Genomic DNA, 18,897 nt, shown 5'->3' with positions numbered 1-18,897 from the left:
TAGGCCATGATCCAGCTCCCATTAAAGTCAATGACTGTTTCAGCAGACTTTGATAGGTTTCAGACAAAGTGAAATGTTTATTTGAGCCTAAAAGGTCAGTTTGAGAAAGGCCATTTTATGAAACAGGTTGCCATCACGCCACTCGAGCACATGGTGTTTTTACTTCTGACCTGGAGTTACCACCTCAGGAGTTGCTAAGCAGTCAAATCCTGCCAGGTATTTGAGATGTGAGTACATTGCTTAAGTTATTTCAGCCAACTTGAATGTTTGTAGGAATGGAGAGAAGTGTGAGACTATGAAAGAGACATAATTAGTTTCACTGTATGTTAAATTTGATGTAATTTCTGGATGGTCCTTGGAGATGTAGTCCTATTCTCTCCCAGAACCCAGCTCTTCTAACAGATTTAGCTATCACATGACCCTACAGGAAGTCAGGGTGTCATCATGACAAAATAATTTTTCAGGGGGACTTGTGATCCAGCTTCCTGCATGGTAATTGACTGTTAGATCCAATGTAGGGCAAGGGGACAACTGTGGAGTGAGGAGGGGTTCTGCTGCTTCTGGCATCAGCCCTCAGTTGGTTTGGATGAATGACACTTGAATCTGTATCCTTAGTCTGCGTGTTTCTGGATATGGGGTACAAAGGATGGAAAAGCTAGTGCTTCCTTCCTCTTCCCCGGTGTGTCTTAGCAAACTTCTGGAGTTATGATATCACCTACTGGATGCTTATTGGAGAATTAGGGTTCCAAGATTGAAGGAAGGGGAGATGTATTTTGATAAGCACTTTGAGGGATTACCAGAATATTAACAAATTGCTTTATTTCTGCTTATATTGCATACCTCCCATTGCATACAGGGACATGAAGTAAGCGTGGGTTTACTGTTTTGTTATCTTTTATACCTTGATTTAATTTTAGATTCTATGATGATCTTAATATTAAGGCAAAAATGACTGTTGTTATTCATTACCTTTGCTATATCAAGTTTCTTAGCAAAGCTTTAAGAATGATCTGAGGAGAATAACTAGCTCAAGATTAAATTACAATATACTGAAGATGCTGACACCATCACAGAAACAGTTGCATTTGTTCCACTTCATTAATTCCCAAAATCTGTTTACAAAGACAAAAGTAAATGACTTTGGGCAGCCTTTGCAAAGCAGACATATTTCAGCAGTCTGGTCTGAATTTTAAACATTTGTTCCAAAAAATTAATGAAGTATAATAGAAGATGCACAATCTTATATACCTGGAGTAACTCAAGTAAATTAATACAGAAGTACCTGAATTATTCAGTGGTAACAGAGAATATTTGCACAGTGAGGATTTTCATATACAGAGCTGGAGGTAGATGTCTGCAAAACTGCTAAGAAAAACTGACTTCTTGGGAGGGAGTGTAGGGAGTTGTCCCAGAGGTCGTAAAATTTGCTTGAGGGTTTTAGCACTTAGTATTCTACTTTGAAAAGAGCAGCAGCCAACTCAACTCTGGGAGCATTTATGTTGCTGAAAGAATTCTAGTTAACTGAAGTTCAGATAATTGCGGCTCCACAGTCACTGGACTCCTAACAGCACTATATCACCCCTTCTCTCTGAAAATCCAACACTGTCTAGAAGAACTGAAAAATTTAGGAGGCGAAAGATGTCATATGTATGCATCACTTGGAAATGGCATCTGAAAGTATACTTGGTATAGCTCTGACAGTTTGGGATATTTGGGTCTTAAGTTGAAGTTAAGAAACAGCCAGAATATATCTAAGAGGTAGAAGAACAGCCGTTTCTAATTTTTCATGTCTTTTTATAAAAGGAGGCTAATTCTGTGACTAACTGGACAGGGAAACCTGAAGTTTTCTATCTGACTTTCCTTACACTGATATTGCACTGCTTGGGGTTTCCTCTGTTCCCATGGAACATTACAATTTTTCATCTCCTTGTTTGTTTGGGCAACTGGCTGTGGCTAATTTGGTGCAATATACACAGCTTCTGCTTCCAGAAGCCACAAACAGATGCCTGTGAGTTACTGCTGCCTTCACAGCAGGTACTATGATGGATTACTTTCCACTAACTAATTGATATTCATGAAAGGTGTGGGACTCCTAGTGCTTTGTCAACATTTCTTGTTATGGGGACACATGAAGAACAGAACCATCAAATAAGCCTGGTGTTCCTAAGAAAGCAAGTTAAAAATCAGAATAATATTTCTAATAAATAACTAATCCTTTTCCAAAAATCTGACTAGTAGCAAGCATAATTTGAATCCAAAGAAAAGCAGGTTACTAGAAGTTTTCCTGAAATGGAAAGAAATGCTTAGTCGAGTGATACACATTAGAAAATAGCCATAGATTGAACCCTTGGGAAACTTGTGAATGACCATCATGCAAAGTAGTGTAGGTAGGTCCTTTGAATGAACTGACTGTCTGGTCCATTTTGGAGAATACAGATTGAGTCAGAACTTGCCTTTCCACCAAAAGCACAACAATCTAGCTAACCAGCTTTCTGAAAGGAAACAAATACAATGCCAGTCCACAAAACACTTGCATACTTTCCAGCTGAGAGCCTTTAAAAATGTCAGCTGTTTGCTGTATGTATTTTGCCCTGTGAATACTGACGTATATTTCATTTGCTGTATATCATATTTTGAATTTTCAGAAAAGGCAAATTAGCACCTTAGATGCAGAGATCTCTTCTTATAAACAAAGAAAATAACAACAAGAAACATGAATGAGACTGGGAAAAATACATTTCCTCTAGGTCTGTTAAAGTGATTGCATTTTCCTAGTTTGGTTAGAGCAAATTCCAGTCTTTGATCTCCCTATATAATCTAAAACAAATACTTAAATGCTAGGAAAGCAAACAAGCTGCAAGAAATGTCAATGAACAGAGGTAAACACAATAAACAACTCTAGGGAAAATGCTATTCCAGCTCTCCAACTTCATTTAACCCCTGCGGTTACAGCAGAGGCTAAGCAGTGTGTCTATATATGAAGTTGCAGGGGTTAAACTGAAGATCCAGTTCAGGTTAATGTAGTTGGACTGGTGCAAAGGCCTATCTTGTTGCTATAATTGGATCTGAACTCCACATATATAATTTTTACCAGACGTTGCTTACAAACTGATTCAAGTTAAACTGAAATACATGTGCAGTTAAGGTTATGTACCACTGTAAAAATTAGTTTAAATTTCTTGGGAGAGCTTACAAGTGCAGGAAAGTCTTCTGGCTCGGTATAAAGTGCGCATGTGTAGAAAATTAATTATATTCCTTTCTTCCCTCTTCTCCTTCCACCTTCTTCCCCTCCAACAGATGAGCAGCCTGAGCTGACTCCTGAATTGCTGCATTTAATATTCCACTATATTAATGTGCAATGAAATGAAATGGCAGTTTGCATTACTATGTTGCTGTTCACAACCTGGAGTGGGGGCTGAAATTTTACTAAAATTCAAATGTAATGCAAGTAGCTGTATAAATGGAACATTAGAGGTATAAACGTTCCCTCTGCCTTACAGACATGCAAATTGGGAAGGGTTCTGTTAAAGTCAGTCAGGTCTCATCAGTGTACTGTAGTTTCCTCAGGGTAAATGAGAAAAAAAATGAGATCCCCACTCATACAGGCAGTGTAGAGCAACATGCTTTGATACTCAGTGTCTTTACTAAATGGTCACTTTTGCATGCAGAAGGAATTCAGAGAGGAAAACAGCTAATCTGAGGTATAGGATAACATCTCATTTTGGGGGGGCTTATATCTGCTTTTTTTCCTGAAATGGTCCCTTTTTTATCTTTCTGACCTTTGAACACCACCACAAGCACCATCTGGTTACAAGGTACCTTGCAATACTTTTCCTCTGATGCTTATATTTGGGTTAATTTACACTCATCATGAAATTTATCATTATAAATCACTGCTAGATCATATCAACTATATAACTGAAACTGCCTAAAAATCTTTCTGTTTGCAGAAGATGGGAGGAAACAAACCTTAAGCTGAACATTAACTATAGCTATTAAAGTTGAAAAGTTAAAGTTGAGATAGTGTGTGGTTTACCAGGCAGAGGATATCTCCACTCTATCAGTGAAAAGAGGAACAAAAACTTGTAACTGATTTATGGAGTTCTTTTGTAAGATAGATTTTTATCTGATAAAGGAGTTTCAAGGGCTGTGTATGTAGAGCCAGCACAGGAATTTCAATTACACTCGCCCATACCTTTGAAAATAATTATTGTCAAAGCTAAATTGTCTCATCTGGCATATTTTGACTGAATTGGCCTTAAAAATTGTTTCAAGCGTTGTAGTAAGAAATGGAAACAGCCAGCCACTAGATGGCATTTTGAGTCTAGCTGTTACAGCTCTGAAATTTCAGTCACTGTCCTGAATACGAGGCCTCGTCTTCTCTCAGGCAAGACAACTGTGATCCTATTACAAGTTAAGCTAAGTCTTGCTGGAGTAGTTAGATTCAACTGCTATTTTTCCTTCAACATAGTTGGTAGAAGATAAGGATAGCACATGTTCTAGAATTTGAATGACCTTGATGGAGGAGCTTTGCTGAATAATGTTTGTGTGCAGAGGAAGACGTTTCATAAGGGAAACAGAAAATGAAGTTTCTGCAAATCCTCAGAAAGCACTGATGCATAGCACAGGTATTTAGCCCTATGAATTGCATTTGAGGGGGACATTTGTACTAGAGGCACTATCTAGAACACTGCTGGGAGTTCAGAGAAGCAAACTGGTAAGAGTAGCTTGATTCCTACAGTCTTACAAAACACAGCACTTTGTAAATTTATGGTCATGTCTATATATGCAAGCACCAAAATGTAGCTCAGTTCAGAAATGGAATTATTAAATAATAGAAGTTTGTACTGTTATAGTTAGTATCTTCTGAGGGTCTCAGAGCATATTATAAATACAGCATACAGTCCTTAGGCTTGGTGATCCTCATGAATAACAAGATAAAATAATGCTGGTAAAAGAAATAAAGGAGTTCTTGCCATAAGACTCTCAAGTTGACTATATTTCAACCAATACATTAACAAGTCCAGAATCTGTATAAGGAATACAAATGAACATGGTTCCTTGTACCCCAGAAAATTATTACTCGAACTTTGCTAAATGAGGATCAGTACTGAAAAATAACTTAGATTGGTGATTTTTTTGGGGGGGGAAACAATCAGTTTTATTGTTACTATTTTTGGTATGTTTTCCTGGTGGACTATGCTTTCAGTTACAGGGACAAGACAGTACAGCAAAGCTCAGTCTAACCAAATACTATGCCTTCATCATACTGACTGCATTATTCACTGACTATACAATAAAATTCATTATTTCAGATAATATATTTCTTGCAGTTTGCTTTTATAACCTCAAAATAAATGAAGTGCATTAAATTGTAGAAACTAGTTTATAGCTTTAAAACCAGGGTTTCAATAAACAAAGAATATAAAAGGCTTCCTTTGATATTTTGCTTCACCACTGTAAAAATAGATCATGTTCTTTAACAACTGGAAAAAGCTGTAAATAAGATAAAATTTATTTCTGAAGGAAGGTATAGTTCGGTTGCTCCCAGAAACTGAACACCTTGGGTGATTCAGCATTTAAAGCTCTTTACAATAGCTAAGCTTTTACAATAACCTTGTAAGCTAAACATTATCCTTCTGTTGTTCATGAGTAAACCACCCTTAAAGAAGCTTAAGTACTGTGTTCAAGGTCACAGAATGGACACATTCTGTGGATAAATAAGATTTAAATTTTATTAGTAATTTTGGTATACAAAATTTTACCTTTATGAGAGACTGAGTGAGCAGAAACATAATTATATGCCTAGAATGAGAGAAAACAGAAAATATCAATCAGTAACTGTCTCTGCAAAAGTGTGTACCAATGCCAAGGCAGCAGTACTTGGGTAGCTTTATTAAGCTATATATGGTAAGTAATACTGGTTAAACTGTAAACAGGAGAATATTTTAGTTTACCCCTAATAAAATGTATTTGGGTTATCAAACTTTTTACATTTTAAAATTAATCTCTCCATGTAGGTTTTAATTTTAATAAGGACATAAGATTCATGACAACAATAATTTAACTCTGACTGGACAAGAAATCATTCCAGATGCACAAAATATGTCAGAATTTGAGTGAAAGGATTAAGCTGAAGGAGAAACTGCTAGTTCCAAAAGATGGGAAGAATTGTAATATAGACTAAAAAGTTTTTAAACAGAGGTAGGCTTTCTAGAAATTAAAGAAAAAGCCCAGAAACTTGGGAAGATGAACTCATTTGTACTTAGATTATTCTACTACAGCATAATCAAGGTTTCTATGAAACTGAAGGTAAACAAAGCGTTCCTTGATCCAAAGTAGATGTATCAGTTGAAGATATCAAACAGCACTTCTGTTAATGAAAGTCCAAGAAAAACACTGCTGCACATAGCGTGAGGTACTCAAAATAAAGGATGAAGATATGCACACTTCATTTTAAAGTCTCATTTATTTCATTTCTTAAAGAAATTAAGATACATTAAATAGATTTTCTGCAATACCAGTTTGCATTACTAGCAAAGTTACATTCATAATAGCTAAAACCATTGCATTTTGTAATGATTTTCTGTTTCCTTTAGCATCCACTGCATAAGGATCTCACATCTAAAACAATGCTGAATTAGCCCTCACAACATCCCTGTGAGGTAGGTCAGTGTTATTCTCTTTTTATATAAGAGGAAACTGAGGAATGGAAAGTTTTAGGTTAGGGTACCAGAAAAACCATAGAAGAATTAGGTCTAGAATTTTAGTCTGCCATTTCTGGTACTGTCCTTCACACCTAGTGTCTCTCTCCCCTTCTGAAAAGGAGAACAGCCCATGGTAGCTGTTCTCCTTTCCTCCTCCTGCTTTCCTTTACATTGTACATCTTTGATTTCTCTAAGCTGATGAAAATCGATAAGCATCAGCAATTTGTCTGAACTACACAGATGAAGTAGAACATTTGAAGCCCAGAATTAAAGAAACTGAAAATAGACTGTGGGTAGTTACAGATAACATCCCTGTATTAAGTACCAGAGACATGTGTGAATTTTGTCAGTAAGCTGCAGAATCATTAATACTAACACATGGCTTTTCTAAAGCAACTTTCTTTTGAAGAGGTAAAAGGACCCAGGACTGACTGAACCTTGTATCTGCAGGGAGTATCCCTGACAGACTGCCATAGTGAGGGGATGATTTGTGCAGCAGTGCACATTCAGTGCAGTCAAGGTCTACCCATGTTAGGTCCCCAAACTAAACAAAACACCTACTTTCTCTAGGGCAGACGATGAAGAAGGTTGTATTGCAGAGCAAATCACTTAACTGAGGTAGAATTTGAGCAATTGAGAACCACAAACCACACACCTGAATTGCTATAGATGTTCTTTTCAACAAAACTGACAAGGGCATTGTATGCTGCATGGGGTAAAACAACATATGTCTGAACAACACTGTGCAATAAAATGGTCTGCTTTTAAACACAGCATTTACATGGTTATTTTAAATTAGTTATAAAACAGCATCTTAGAACAGTAATTTTAAAATATATATGACATTTTCATACCAGTGCCTACTTGAGGTGAGTAAAGAACTTTTTTCTAGTGCTACTAGCGTGCACTGTACGTGTCAGACAGCAATACAGTGAAAGCAGTCTTTCAATCAGGCAGAGATCAGCAAATGCTAACAAAAAGATCAGTAAGGAAAATTTAAGTCCAATCTGTCCAAAATTCTTGACTGTTTCATCACATATTAAATGAGACAATTAGAAGTTGTAGCCATCAGTATTAGTAGATCATTACATAATTTCCCATTTTATAATAAGTGGGATTTTAATTTAATCTTAATTTTTAGAGTTTTGGGTCTTGGAGAACACTCTGGTTTACTCAACTATCCCTTATATTAAAAAGTGCTAGTTAAAAAGATCCCATTTCTCAAAAGAATGAGCAATTCAAATAAAATATAAATCCAGAAGGTTGTCCCCTTCCACGTAGAGTGTTCATGGAAATGTCTATCTTGTGTGTTCCATGAGTGATCTGAAGACCAGAGTTCCTGTTTATAGCATCTCAGATGTGGAAGCTCTTGGATATCTCAGGGCCATTATCAGTTTTCTTCAGGCCTTGAAGGAAGCTCGAACTACTCTCCCCTTAAGAGGCTGAGGGGGGCGAAAGTTATTCACCATTTGGATCCTCTGGTCTTCCTCACTGGTGAAAAGGAGCATGCGGAATTTCTCCATCTGTAAATTCAGGTGAAATAATTTACTGCTTAAGGGGACAATCAATATTAATGTTTTTAATAAAGGACCAAAGGAGAGTATTCAGTACATTTTAATCTGTTCACAGAATGGGTTCAAGCAAAGATCCTAGAGAGCATTAGCAGAAAAAACAGAAGCCCTGATTATTGAACAGGCTAATGGTCTTTTAACTTAGCCCCATTGCAAATCAAAACAGTCACTGCCTGTTTATCCAGTGTTGAATCCTACAAGAACTAGGAGAATATCAAAAGTTTACCTGTTTCTCAGAAATTCTGATGGGTTCTTTCAGCACTATCCATGTTACACTCTCATTAAGAGGTGGTGTTGTCAAAGAACCAAGGTATGTCCAATAATCTAGGCTCAAAGGCAGGAGACATTTGGGATTGAAGCTTCTAAATTGAGCTTTTGTTCCCTGGGAAAAAAAAAAGATACTTGAACTCTATTTTTACTTTTAAGTACAGGTTAGAGAACTCTTTGAAAGAGGAAAAAATACTAAAGTAATATTAAAAAGTAGGGGAAAGGAAAAGTCTATAAAGGTTTGGCTGACTTATAACAACTGTTATTCAAGAGTAGCATGTCAAGTGGATGCCTGCTGCTGGCTTACTGGACTTTGAGTTCTTGCCCCATTGCCTCTACCAAAGTTCATCTCTTGTCACAAAAGGTCTAAAAATAATGCAGGAAGTATATTCTCTGTATAGTGTTCAGTGTGAGCTATAGACAGTATCATTGCAGAATTCCTTGTCTCATTACTTGCTATTTTCTATGCTTCTCATCTAGTTCAATAGAAAATTTAAATTATGGAAAACTTGGCCCCAGTCATTGTCTGCTATGACAAATGTTAGTCTTAAAAATCAAATGTTTAAGTCTAATTTTAGAGAAAGGTGGATCAACCAAAAGCCCAGTAGAAACAGAAGGAGGTGCTGCATAAAGTAGTGATCACCTTAACTACCACAGTCTAGGGCAAGATTTTACAGCCTGCAGGAATATCTGAAAGGTACTTAGTCACTCAGAAAGCACTGTCTAGTTGTCTGTAAAATTGCTCAAGGAACAGAACGAGCAGCTTATCACCACTGGCAAACCTGCAGACCTCCCATGACTACAACTGAGGGGTAACTCTTTCCTGCAAGTGGAAGAAATCACTTAAACATCAAAGTATCATTTAGTGTTTGTGGCCTACATATTGCTGTGTAACTGCCTTCATTTCCTGTTCTTCACAATTGTATACAGAGGAGCAAGAAATAATATGCCCATTCAAGTATTAGATATTTTATTTTACATATTAGAACTTATACATGTTATAGACTGCATTGACCTCATGTAAAGCCAGGAAGGATAACATTTGTAGTGGTCTAAATCAGTCTGCACTTGAGAAAGTGCAGGAGATATCAATCTTCAGCAAAACTCCCAGATACAGCTGGTTAAAGACCACCTTCAGGTATCACTGTATGAACAGACTAGCTCAGGACCTCATTAAGATTGTCCCCTGACAGAGCTTTGCAGCAGTAGACAGCCAGCTTTGACTTTTTCAAGGCTAGGCTCAATGGAAAGGATTATTTTGCTGGGTGTAAGAGCTAAGCCTAAAGGGTCGTTGAGCTTTTGATTTTAGATACTCTTGGAAAGGTAGAACCTCTGACTGACCAGTGGGGTTAATGTAGCCTTGGGAAGCACCTGAGATTAGGCAAAAAAGTGATGAGGCACTGGAACAGGTTGCCCAGAGAAATTGTGGGTGCCCTCTCCCCAGAAGTGTTCAAGGCCAGGTTGGATGGGGGTTTGGTCTGGCGGAAGGTGTCCCTGCCCATGGCAGGGGGGTTGCAGCTAGATGATCTTTAAGGTCCCCTCCAACACCATTCTATTCTATGATTTTATTCCAAATAAGATGAACTTTGACAGGGAAGAGGAGAATACAACTACAGTGACGTTCTAATGATGGGAGGATTTGTGGTGGGTGATTTTCCATTTTGTCTCAATCATGAGCTTGATTTATAAAGAATATCCCAGAAAATTACATTTAAAGAGCTTAAAACTTACTTTAAATTTTACCATGTACAAAGCATCAGTGAGTCTGTTCATATTGGCATGTTCTTTCCCAATCTAAAATAATGGAATAGACAGGTTAAATAAGAATAGCTATAATTACGCTTTGAATAGGTGTTGTTTTCTTATCTGAATCTCAACATTCCTAAAGTAAGTTTAACAGCAATTTGCAATGAGTTACTGCTTCCAATAAGTCATCTGTTTTCCTTAAGCACTTAAATGTGTGGCTTGGTTCTCAAACACTTGACAGCATAATGCTTTTCATCATGTAAACTTGCTATTTTTGTGATTCTTACCTCCAAGAAAACACCAACTACTGCCAAGCCATCTGGAGCTGCTGCTGCTTCTCCAAATGTTGCATATTTTCTGGCATTCCAGTGAACTAAGTGGAGCTTTAGAGAAAAATAACAAATAAGAACTAAACAAATTAGTGATAGAAGCTGTGAACATAGGTTGTCTCATGTTAACAGGCACTACTAGTCGTTCATAACAGAATGAAGGTCTGATAGATCTAATGCCAGCCGACTCCAAAATGGACTCACCACTGGCCAAGGCCAAGCCAATCAGTGATGGTGGTAGCACCTCTGGGATAACATACTTAAGAAGAGGGGAAAAAACCTGTACAACTGTAGCCAGGAGAGAGCAGTGAGAATATGTGAGAGCAACAACTCTGCAGACACCAAGGTCAGTGAAGAAGGGGGAGGAGATGCTCCAGGTGCTGGAGCAGAGATTCCCCTGCAGCCCATGGTGAGGCAGCTGTGCCCTGCACCCATGGAGGTTAACAGTGAAGCCGATCTCCACCTGCAGCCCAGGGGGGACCCCACACTGGAGCAGGGGGATACAAAGGAGTCTGTGACCCCATGGGAAGCCCACGCTGGAGCAGGCTCCTGTCAGGACCTGTGGACCCATGGAAAGAGGAGCCCAGTGGAGCAGGTTTGCTGGCAGGACTTGTGGGGGACCCACACTGGAGCAGTCTGTTCCCAAAGGATGGCACCCTGTGGGAGGGACCCACGCTGGAGCAGTTCATGAAGAACTGTAGCCCATGGGAAGGACTCATGTTGGAGAAGTTCATAGAGGACTGTCTGCTGTGGGAGGGACCCCACACTGGAGCTGGGGAAGAGTGTGAGGAGTCCTCCTGCTGAGGAGAAAGGCGCAGCAGAAACAACGGGTGATGAACTGACTGCAACCCCCATTCCCTGTTCCCCTGCACCACTGGCAGGGAGAAGGCAGAGAAAAATCAGGAGTAAAGTTAAGCCCTGGAAGAAGGGAAGGGTGAAAGGAAAGTAGTTTTTTGAGATTTGGCTTTATTTCTCATTATCCTACTCTGATTTGATTGCTAATAAATTAAGCTAACTTCCCCAACTCGAGTCTGTTTTGCCCATGATGGTAACTGATGAGTGATCTCTCCCTGTCCTTTATCTCGACCCACAAGCCTTTCATTACATTTTCTCTCCCCTATCCAGTTGAGGAGAGGGAGTGATAGAGCTGCTTTGGTGGGCACCTGGTGTCCAGTCAGGGTCAACCCACCACACAGCTTTAATTTGAAACAAATCAGACATTAACCAGTGACCTAATTTTCCTGGTATAGGCCTTCATTCCATGAATCACTATGCTCCACTACTCACTGGTAGACTCCAGGGTGCTATGCTACCATAGTATTTGGGATACATCATGCTGGGAAAGGCCTGTGCCTGGTCCTGGCTTTGCAGAACTGTCTCAAGAGCGCCCAGATGAAGCCATTTTTAAGCCATGGATAGCACCAGCAGGGTTGTTTAATTCTTATAAAGTCTGTGCTGACATAACCATGGTGAGTAAGTGATCAGAATCCTAAGGGACACACAATCCCCACTGCAGACAGTCATTCATCAACAGCATTTTCATAAATTGATCCCATTTGTAGAAACACATTATTACCTCACAGGGAAAAGATTTGCCATCAATTGTATGCTCTGATCCCTGGCTGTGCTTTGTCCCCCAGTGAAAGTGAAACTGCTTTAGCCGAAATGGATTCTCAAAGGGACCACCACTGATTGCTAGGCAGAAGAAAAAAAAAGGGAAAAAGCTTAAGTATTCTGGCTTTTTAGCTTCCTGTTAGTAAAAAGTAGCTACTGTTGGCACAATAGTGGAAAAAAAAGACATCAGCATCTCCCATTTGCCAATATGAAAGAGATTCATCATCCAGACATTTAGAAGGGTTGGATTTCTTAATTGAAAGCACCTGAATTAATGTAAAAATTTAAATTAAAAACATTGTGGCTACTTATACAAAATTTTGTAACTTTTTTGAAAGACTATATTTGACATGTGGTAGCCATTGTTACGGTTTTGCCTTTCCTGTTAAACACAGTAAATCGAAGTTGAATATTAAAAAAATAAATCACAATTTGAAACTCATGTACCTAAAATATTTGACAGTGCTACCCAAGATTTTGTACAAAAGAGTAGATACCTTGAAGATCAGGTAGACAATTCAGCTAAGTATTTCCTCTTTAGAGTATCTTTACTTCCAGTGAAGGTTATATATATATATAGTTTCCTTTAAATACCTGATCCCATAAAAGAGGTAATATAATAGCTTGTACTTTACATGACACCACGAAGAATCTCAAATCACCTTATAATGGTGAGGAAATGCTATAGAGAACCTTCATATATCATTTAGAAATAACACTTAAGACCAGATGAATGTTTAAGATGCCACCTAGAGAAGATACTTGATCAACAGCATCAGTAATCCTCCTGTAACTTTATATGGCACTAAATCAAATAAATTTGGCCCAACAGACATGAAAACCTCAAAGTCTTATATTAAGAAAACTAAAATTGCATTTAGTATCTGTAAAGGACTTACCCTCAGTGTAGTCCATAACATTTTATTTAAATAACTAAAGCTGGGGCTTGCCTACTACATGTGCATAGTTCCAGCTGGCCTTTATGCAGGAAACTGGCCTTGCCAAAGAAAATATTTTAGTATTAATTAAGAATATAAGTATCTCCTAGTATGATTTTTGAACTTACCAATGGAATGCATCACCTGTCTCAAATATTATTTTTAAGAAATCTAGCTATGATGGGTTGCTGTCAAAATTCTGTTGTGCCATTTATGCAGAGCTGTGAGTCACTAGATCTATTTCAACACAACTAAAAACACTTTAAACCACGTTTTCTACTTCCAGCAGTCTTCTTTCTTGAAAGTGTTATTAAAACAAGGCATGTGCTTAGTGCAGAAAGGGCAGAGGTCTTCATTCCTGCATGTGCTCTGAGTCTGTATCTCTAAATGCAGAGTAATAGATGATGATCTTAAACTTCTAAAGCTGGATAAAGTTCACTGTTACATAGTTATAGTTCAGCTTAGAATTGCACAAAAGTAGTTAGCAAGCTAAGATAATGCTTCCAGATATATTTTACAAATGCTCTTTGTACAGTTACATGCTTAATGGATCTGTGAAATAAGATTTTGGAAAATGCACATCCAATCTTCTTTTTAAATTCAGTAGAGATGCTTGGAAACCTGACCATTCACTTGGGCAGTTTTAAATTCTTCATTCCAGAAGAGAAATTTTAAAAGAAAATGGCTGGAGTTTTAACCCCAAGCCCTTTTTCAAAGGCTTACCAGCACGGACAGAAAGAGTAACTTGTTTTGAGTATCTAGAATATCCTATTTAGCTAGAATCAATAAACACAACCAAATGGAAGATGAAATCAGCTGATAGGTTTAAAAATTGTTCAGAAGGGTTTTTTTTTTTTAAATGCACTTTCAATTTATCAGCTACTTAAATCATCTCCATTTGAATGCTCTTCCCCTACCCCCCAGATGTAAAAGCAAGGTCTACCATGGAAGTAGAATTAACAGAAGTAATCAATCATTTAAAGCATTTATATTCTCTGCCAAGAGCTGAGACAAGAATAACATACAACTGCGGATACCCCAACATCCACAAGCTGCTACCAACTCAGAATTAGCTGAAGATTTTATAATTTCTGAAGAAACTGAACTGCTATGAGGCAGGGAGGAACAGGAAAACAATGCAACGTAGCAGTGACTGGCCAGATACAACTTGGTGTAGTGGCTATGATTATGATGACTACGCTGTATGACCTGATCTCTGCTCATCATCTTCTCTTCCCTACCCCTGTGGATGGAAACTGGGGAGTGAGCCAGACAGAGCTGGCATGTTGTTAGCATCTTTGATTTGGATGATCATAGAAACAGGGCAGTGAGGAGCGTCCATACCTACTCTGCATGCTGATGTGATCTAGGAGTGCTGGAGATACATGTATTCCCTGTCTAGCAAACTGACAATCCCCATTTAAAAGGGAAGCACGGCAAACAAACTTTTCATTGTCCTGATGCAAGAGCTTTTCCTAATGCAGAAACACTACTGCTGTGCAATATTGCATTGCTAGACAGACTCAAGTGAAGACAAGAAATGTGAGGCTCAAAGAGACAAAAATATGAAGGGCTCTGGTCATATGCTTTGTTCTAAACTGTAATTATACATTATATAAGATAGCCTATACAGGATGTACTTAATTGTTTCCCTCACTAAGTCACAAAATGGTATTCCAAGTTAGTTGGCTGTGTATTAGTCTCACCTGTCTTGTCATCAGTATCTTCAAACTCAACCATAACTGAATGGCCATTGTTGGAGATGTTGAGAGATGTACATGATTCATAGGAGATAATAAGTGGCTTCAGATTAGGGTCATAAACTGCTCTTGCAGAAACTATATCAATAGGTGACTGGCGGTTCCCTTGGGCAATGGGATAAGATCTGTGCCACTCTGAAGGTCCTTCAAAACGAAAGAAAGGAAAGCACCATTATTTTCTTCTTACTATACACAAAATAATCATTACAGGTTTTCATGATCCTTGAAGTAAAGCTTGCTGATCAGGAGTGACTTGAAAGTTTGGTATCTGAAGTCCACTTAAATTCTAAGATGGTATGTTTTTATTAGCACAAACAGGCTGCAACAAGATGGGAGATTCAAATATCTTGTACAAAATACACTGAGGAAATCACAGCACATCAGACTGCCGTATCTTCAGTTACTTGTGTCACCAATTTTCTGCGGAGTTTGTAATTACATTGCTAAGGTATCTGTAGACCTTCCAAGGTGGGTGCAAGCGTAAACACACTTGCATGCACACATACACTCCCCCAAAGAAACAGCATTTAATTCTTCCTGGGAAAGATAGTGTAGAAGCTCCAGTGATTCAAATTAGATGCAGATGACTCAATCTCTTAGCTACTGACTATGCAGTTATTTTTAAAACCATTTTATGACTGCAGTAAATCTTTGAGGCAGCTTCATTCTTCACCCATGCCCATTATGGTATCTCTCTACCCTGAGTGAAAGGTACAGTGTGATAATTAACATTTTTGGACTTCCTGACCCCAATAGGGGGGAGGAAGACCAATTTAATAACACAGCACTCTGCTGCCAGAGCTGGAACAGCCTTATGCTGTTTGAGATAATAAAACCTTATCTGTATCAAAGAATTACTTATTCTTACGACTTCTTGTTCTACTTTGGTATGGTAGTGCAAGAAGCAATTAAATTCTTCTACTGCTTATGTTCACGAAGTACTAACAGTAAGAATTTTACTTTAAGATTCTGAAGAAGCACATTTTTAATTGTGCTAGTCTCACATACTTTCACAAGTGGAAACTTTTTTTAAATCAAGCACAGGTATTTACCCCCTTTGAGTTCATGTAACAAAAACAGTGATCCATTGTACTCTTACTTGTCTTTGACATTTTCTGAAAAGCTAAACTTAAAAATAATATCATTTCTCAGCCTACCTATAAAGCAGATTTAGGATTTAAATACTGTTACACAAGCTTAAGCAATATGATTTGTCTCTTATAAGCTTCATAAGAATATACATGGCTTTATTACTACTACCTATATCCCCAAACATGTAACACTTATCTACTAGCCCTAACCAGCTTCACTTAGTATTCAAAGTTGCTTTTGGACTCACAGAAACTAAAATAATTGTTGTTAAGAGAGAGACTGGCTCCTGAAGGTTATACAAAAGACTCTTGTTGGACACTCAGCAGCTAAGATAAATTGAGAGTCCTGAAAGTGATGCAAAAGACTGTCTTATTGGACAACATCAGTCACTCATCCATCCTTCTCTGGAAAGGATACAGGTGCTATAAAACACTATTGTAGGAATCTTTCAGTAGCTTCACATATCCTCTCACTCTGACACACATTCTTGGAGGTGGGAAGCAAAAAAGGATGACTAAATTAAAAACTGTCAAATCAGAAAGCATAAATTGTTCTATAAGAGATCTCTGATACTGATCTGTACAATTTATTGATGTTCTAGAAATATATAACATACACCTTATTTTATTCACTTCTATGGAAGCCTAGATATCACATTTCAACAGCTGCACAAGATCAGAAGATCTATTACTGCTCTACTAAATCTTTTTTACTTAGAAGAACTGCTTTTGGAGAGACAGACACAGTTAATCCTCTTCATAACAGCTTTTTGGAAAGGGACCCAGCTGTAATATCTGCAGCCTAAAAAAAACCACTCAGTACTGCTTCCCTCAGTTTAGGAACATTGATTACAACAATGAAAGGCAGCAGGCATAAGTTTGTGCATCTTTCGGTGCCACTTTCTGGGTACTATTTATTATCAATAAAGTAATTAATTACCTGCTGTATATACTTGATGCTTGCAGACATCGAAATGCAGGCAGCTCTGCAGGGCTCAGGCAACAGTTCTAGAAAGAAAATGAGTGGGGGAAGACAGAGAGAGATGCAGCACGGAAATGCTATAACCTACCGTCATCCTGCCCATATCCCCAACTGTGGTGGCCAGTCATTTTAGGGGAGCTGCACCCTGCTCTGCTCTCAGCTCTTTGATCAGAGCACTGCTGCTTACCTGCCTTTATAACGGCTCACCGTGGGATAGGGTCAGCCCCTTAAAGATACAGAGCAAGCAAAGCAATTCCTGCAGGGCAGGGAAAGCACCCGCGTTCCTTCTGCTCCCAGTTTCGCTGCTCCTGCTGCTGCTCACTCTATTTGCTAACTCAGCACAGGAGAAGGAAAATGTAAGACTGAGATAATTGAAGTCCCGGGACTTAGAGAGGAACCAGGACTGCCTACGTGGCATGGGGATCAAATTTAGGAAAAAGTAGTACTATTTTCCCATCCTACACCACAAGGAAGCAAATGCTGGAAACTGCTCTGAGCATCAGGGCACAGTAACACCTGCAGATTGTAATGAGAATTGCCCTTCTCACTTCTATGTTCTGAAACATCATTGTCTCTCTTTTCTTAAATACTCTATCCAGCTGCAAAAAATTATTATGTTTTCACCTGATTTGTCATTAAAACTTCAGAATCAGTGCTTAAATGAGATGGAGAACATTCTCATCTCAGAAAAAATTACCTGTGCTACTTTTAAACAAAGGAAAAATCACATCAATTAATGATAAATTGGCAATCTGATTTGTTTTTTCTTTGTAACTGAAGAAACTTTGTGAAAAGACAAATATAAAAGTGTGGTTATATTAGGGAATAGAACACAGCAGACTAGAGAAAGGAGCTGATCTGTGAAGCCTCAGTTATCTGGTATGATCCAGTAGTTGCCTGCAGCTTCCTAAACCCATGAAGAGGCTACAATGAGATACCCAATCTGCAGCTGTAAAATGTCTTAAGACATCTTTGTGACAAGAAAAATGGCTCCTTGGAAATAATTTTGTCAGATCTGAGGAAACGCTGTCTGTTGAGGCTACATTTTATAAACATATTGATTTTCACAAAGACAATAGCACACAGAAATAGGATCTCTCTATTATGCAATCAAGAAAATGGAAGAAAAAAATCAATGAAAGCATTTTATGCAACTTTTATATTGTGGTATTGCCTTGTAAGATTAATTTCCTTTTTCAGAAGCTTTCCATAGGATTCAGCTATAAACCCTTTGAGATTCACTGATGCAAGCCAAATCACTCAATAAAGGATGTAAACTGCTATAAAAGAGTCCACAGAGTAGTTCTACAATGACTTACTCAGGTCAACTTCTCAATTTATTTCTGTTAAACTACTATGACCTACTCAGGTCTCTGCCTAGGCCTGACACACACACCAGGCACTGGCACTGCAGGTGTGTCTGTGGCCAAATAGTCTATACACATACACTCCCGGTGACTCCAGCACTGGAAGTAGTACAGCGGTGCTGCCATTGGGTTACAATACTTTGCTGCTTAGTAGGACAAATGAGCTGTGAGAAGTTCTGGTGCTTTGGTTTGCATTCTTGTGTGGCTCTGTGCCGTGTTTGTAGACAGGGAAGCCAGATGTAGACAGAGTCAGTCAGATGCAAATAGTCAGGAAAGCTGTTCTAGACCATGGGAAAAAGTACAAAAAATACCAACTTACCAGTGAAAAGAAGAAATGGAAGAGGAATTTTTTATGTGAAAAAAGCAGACTATAGATTGGGGAAAACTGTATGCAAGATAGAAACTACTGAACAACTGTTTTCAAGAGAAACTTGAAAACTGAGGCTCTGATCTTGCTTTCAGAGCACAGTGCCATTGAAGTGGCCCAATGCCTACATGCATTTGACACTGTTCATCACTTTAGCT

General features: G+C 38.4%; 1 protein-coding gene across 2 annotated transcripts; it reads right to left on the bottom strand.

The window, feature by feature from the left end:
* Nucleotides 1-6,450: 6,450 nt before the first annotated feature.
* Nucleotides 6,451-17,155, bottom strand: CA7 (carbonic anhydrase 7). Of its 2 annotated transcripts, none has more exons than XM_074839887.1 (7): nt 17,094-17,155; nt 14,879-15,076; nt 12,197-12,315; nt 10,579-10,674; nt 10,277-10,339; nt 8,505-8,660; nt 6,451-8,230 (listed from the first exon to the last, which is right to left on the bottom strand). In XM_074839887.1, exons 1-7 carry the CDS (start codon nt 17,131-17,133, stop codon nt 8,108-8,110), a joined length of 795 nt encoding a protein of 264 aa, XP_074695988.1. In that variant the 5' UTR covers nt 17,134-17,155; the 3' UTR covers nt 6,451-8,107. The 2 variants fall into 2 exon arrangements, with proteins under 2 accessions (XP_074695988.1, XP_074695989.1); XM_074839888.1 differs by having other exon boundaries at nt 16,964-17,152.
* Between the last annotated feature and the right edge of the window lie 1,742 nt (nt 17,156-18,897).

This window comes from Strix aluco, chromosome 14, assembly GCF_031877795.1.
Source record: "Strix aluco isolate bStrAlu1 chromosome 14, bStrAlu1.hap1, whole genome shotgun sequence".
NCBI lineage: Eukaryota > Metazoa > Chordata > Aves > Strigiformes > Strigidae > Strix > Strix aluco.
The sequence above is the reverse complement of the archived record's forward strand: the minus strand, read 5'-3'. Positions and strand labels throughout refer to the sequence as shown.

Excerpts from the sequence above, each read along its gene's own strand:
- CA7 (XM_074839887.1), bottom strand. The coding sequence starts at position 17,133 with ATGACTGGCCACCACAGTTGGGGATATGGGCAGGATGACG. Across the intron at positions 12,316-14,878 it reads AGATACTGATGACAAGACAG|CAATCAGTGGTGGTCCCTTT; the intron begins GTGAGACTAATA and ends TCTTCTGCCTAG. Across the intron at positions 10,675-12,196 it reads GCAAATCTTTTCCCTGTGAG|CTCCACTTAGTTCACTGGAA; the intron begins GTAATAATGTGT and ends TTTTCTCTAAAG.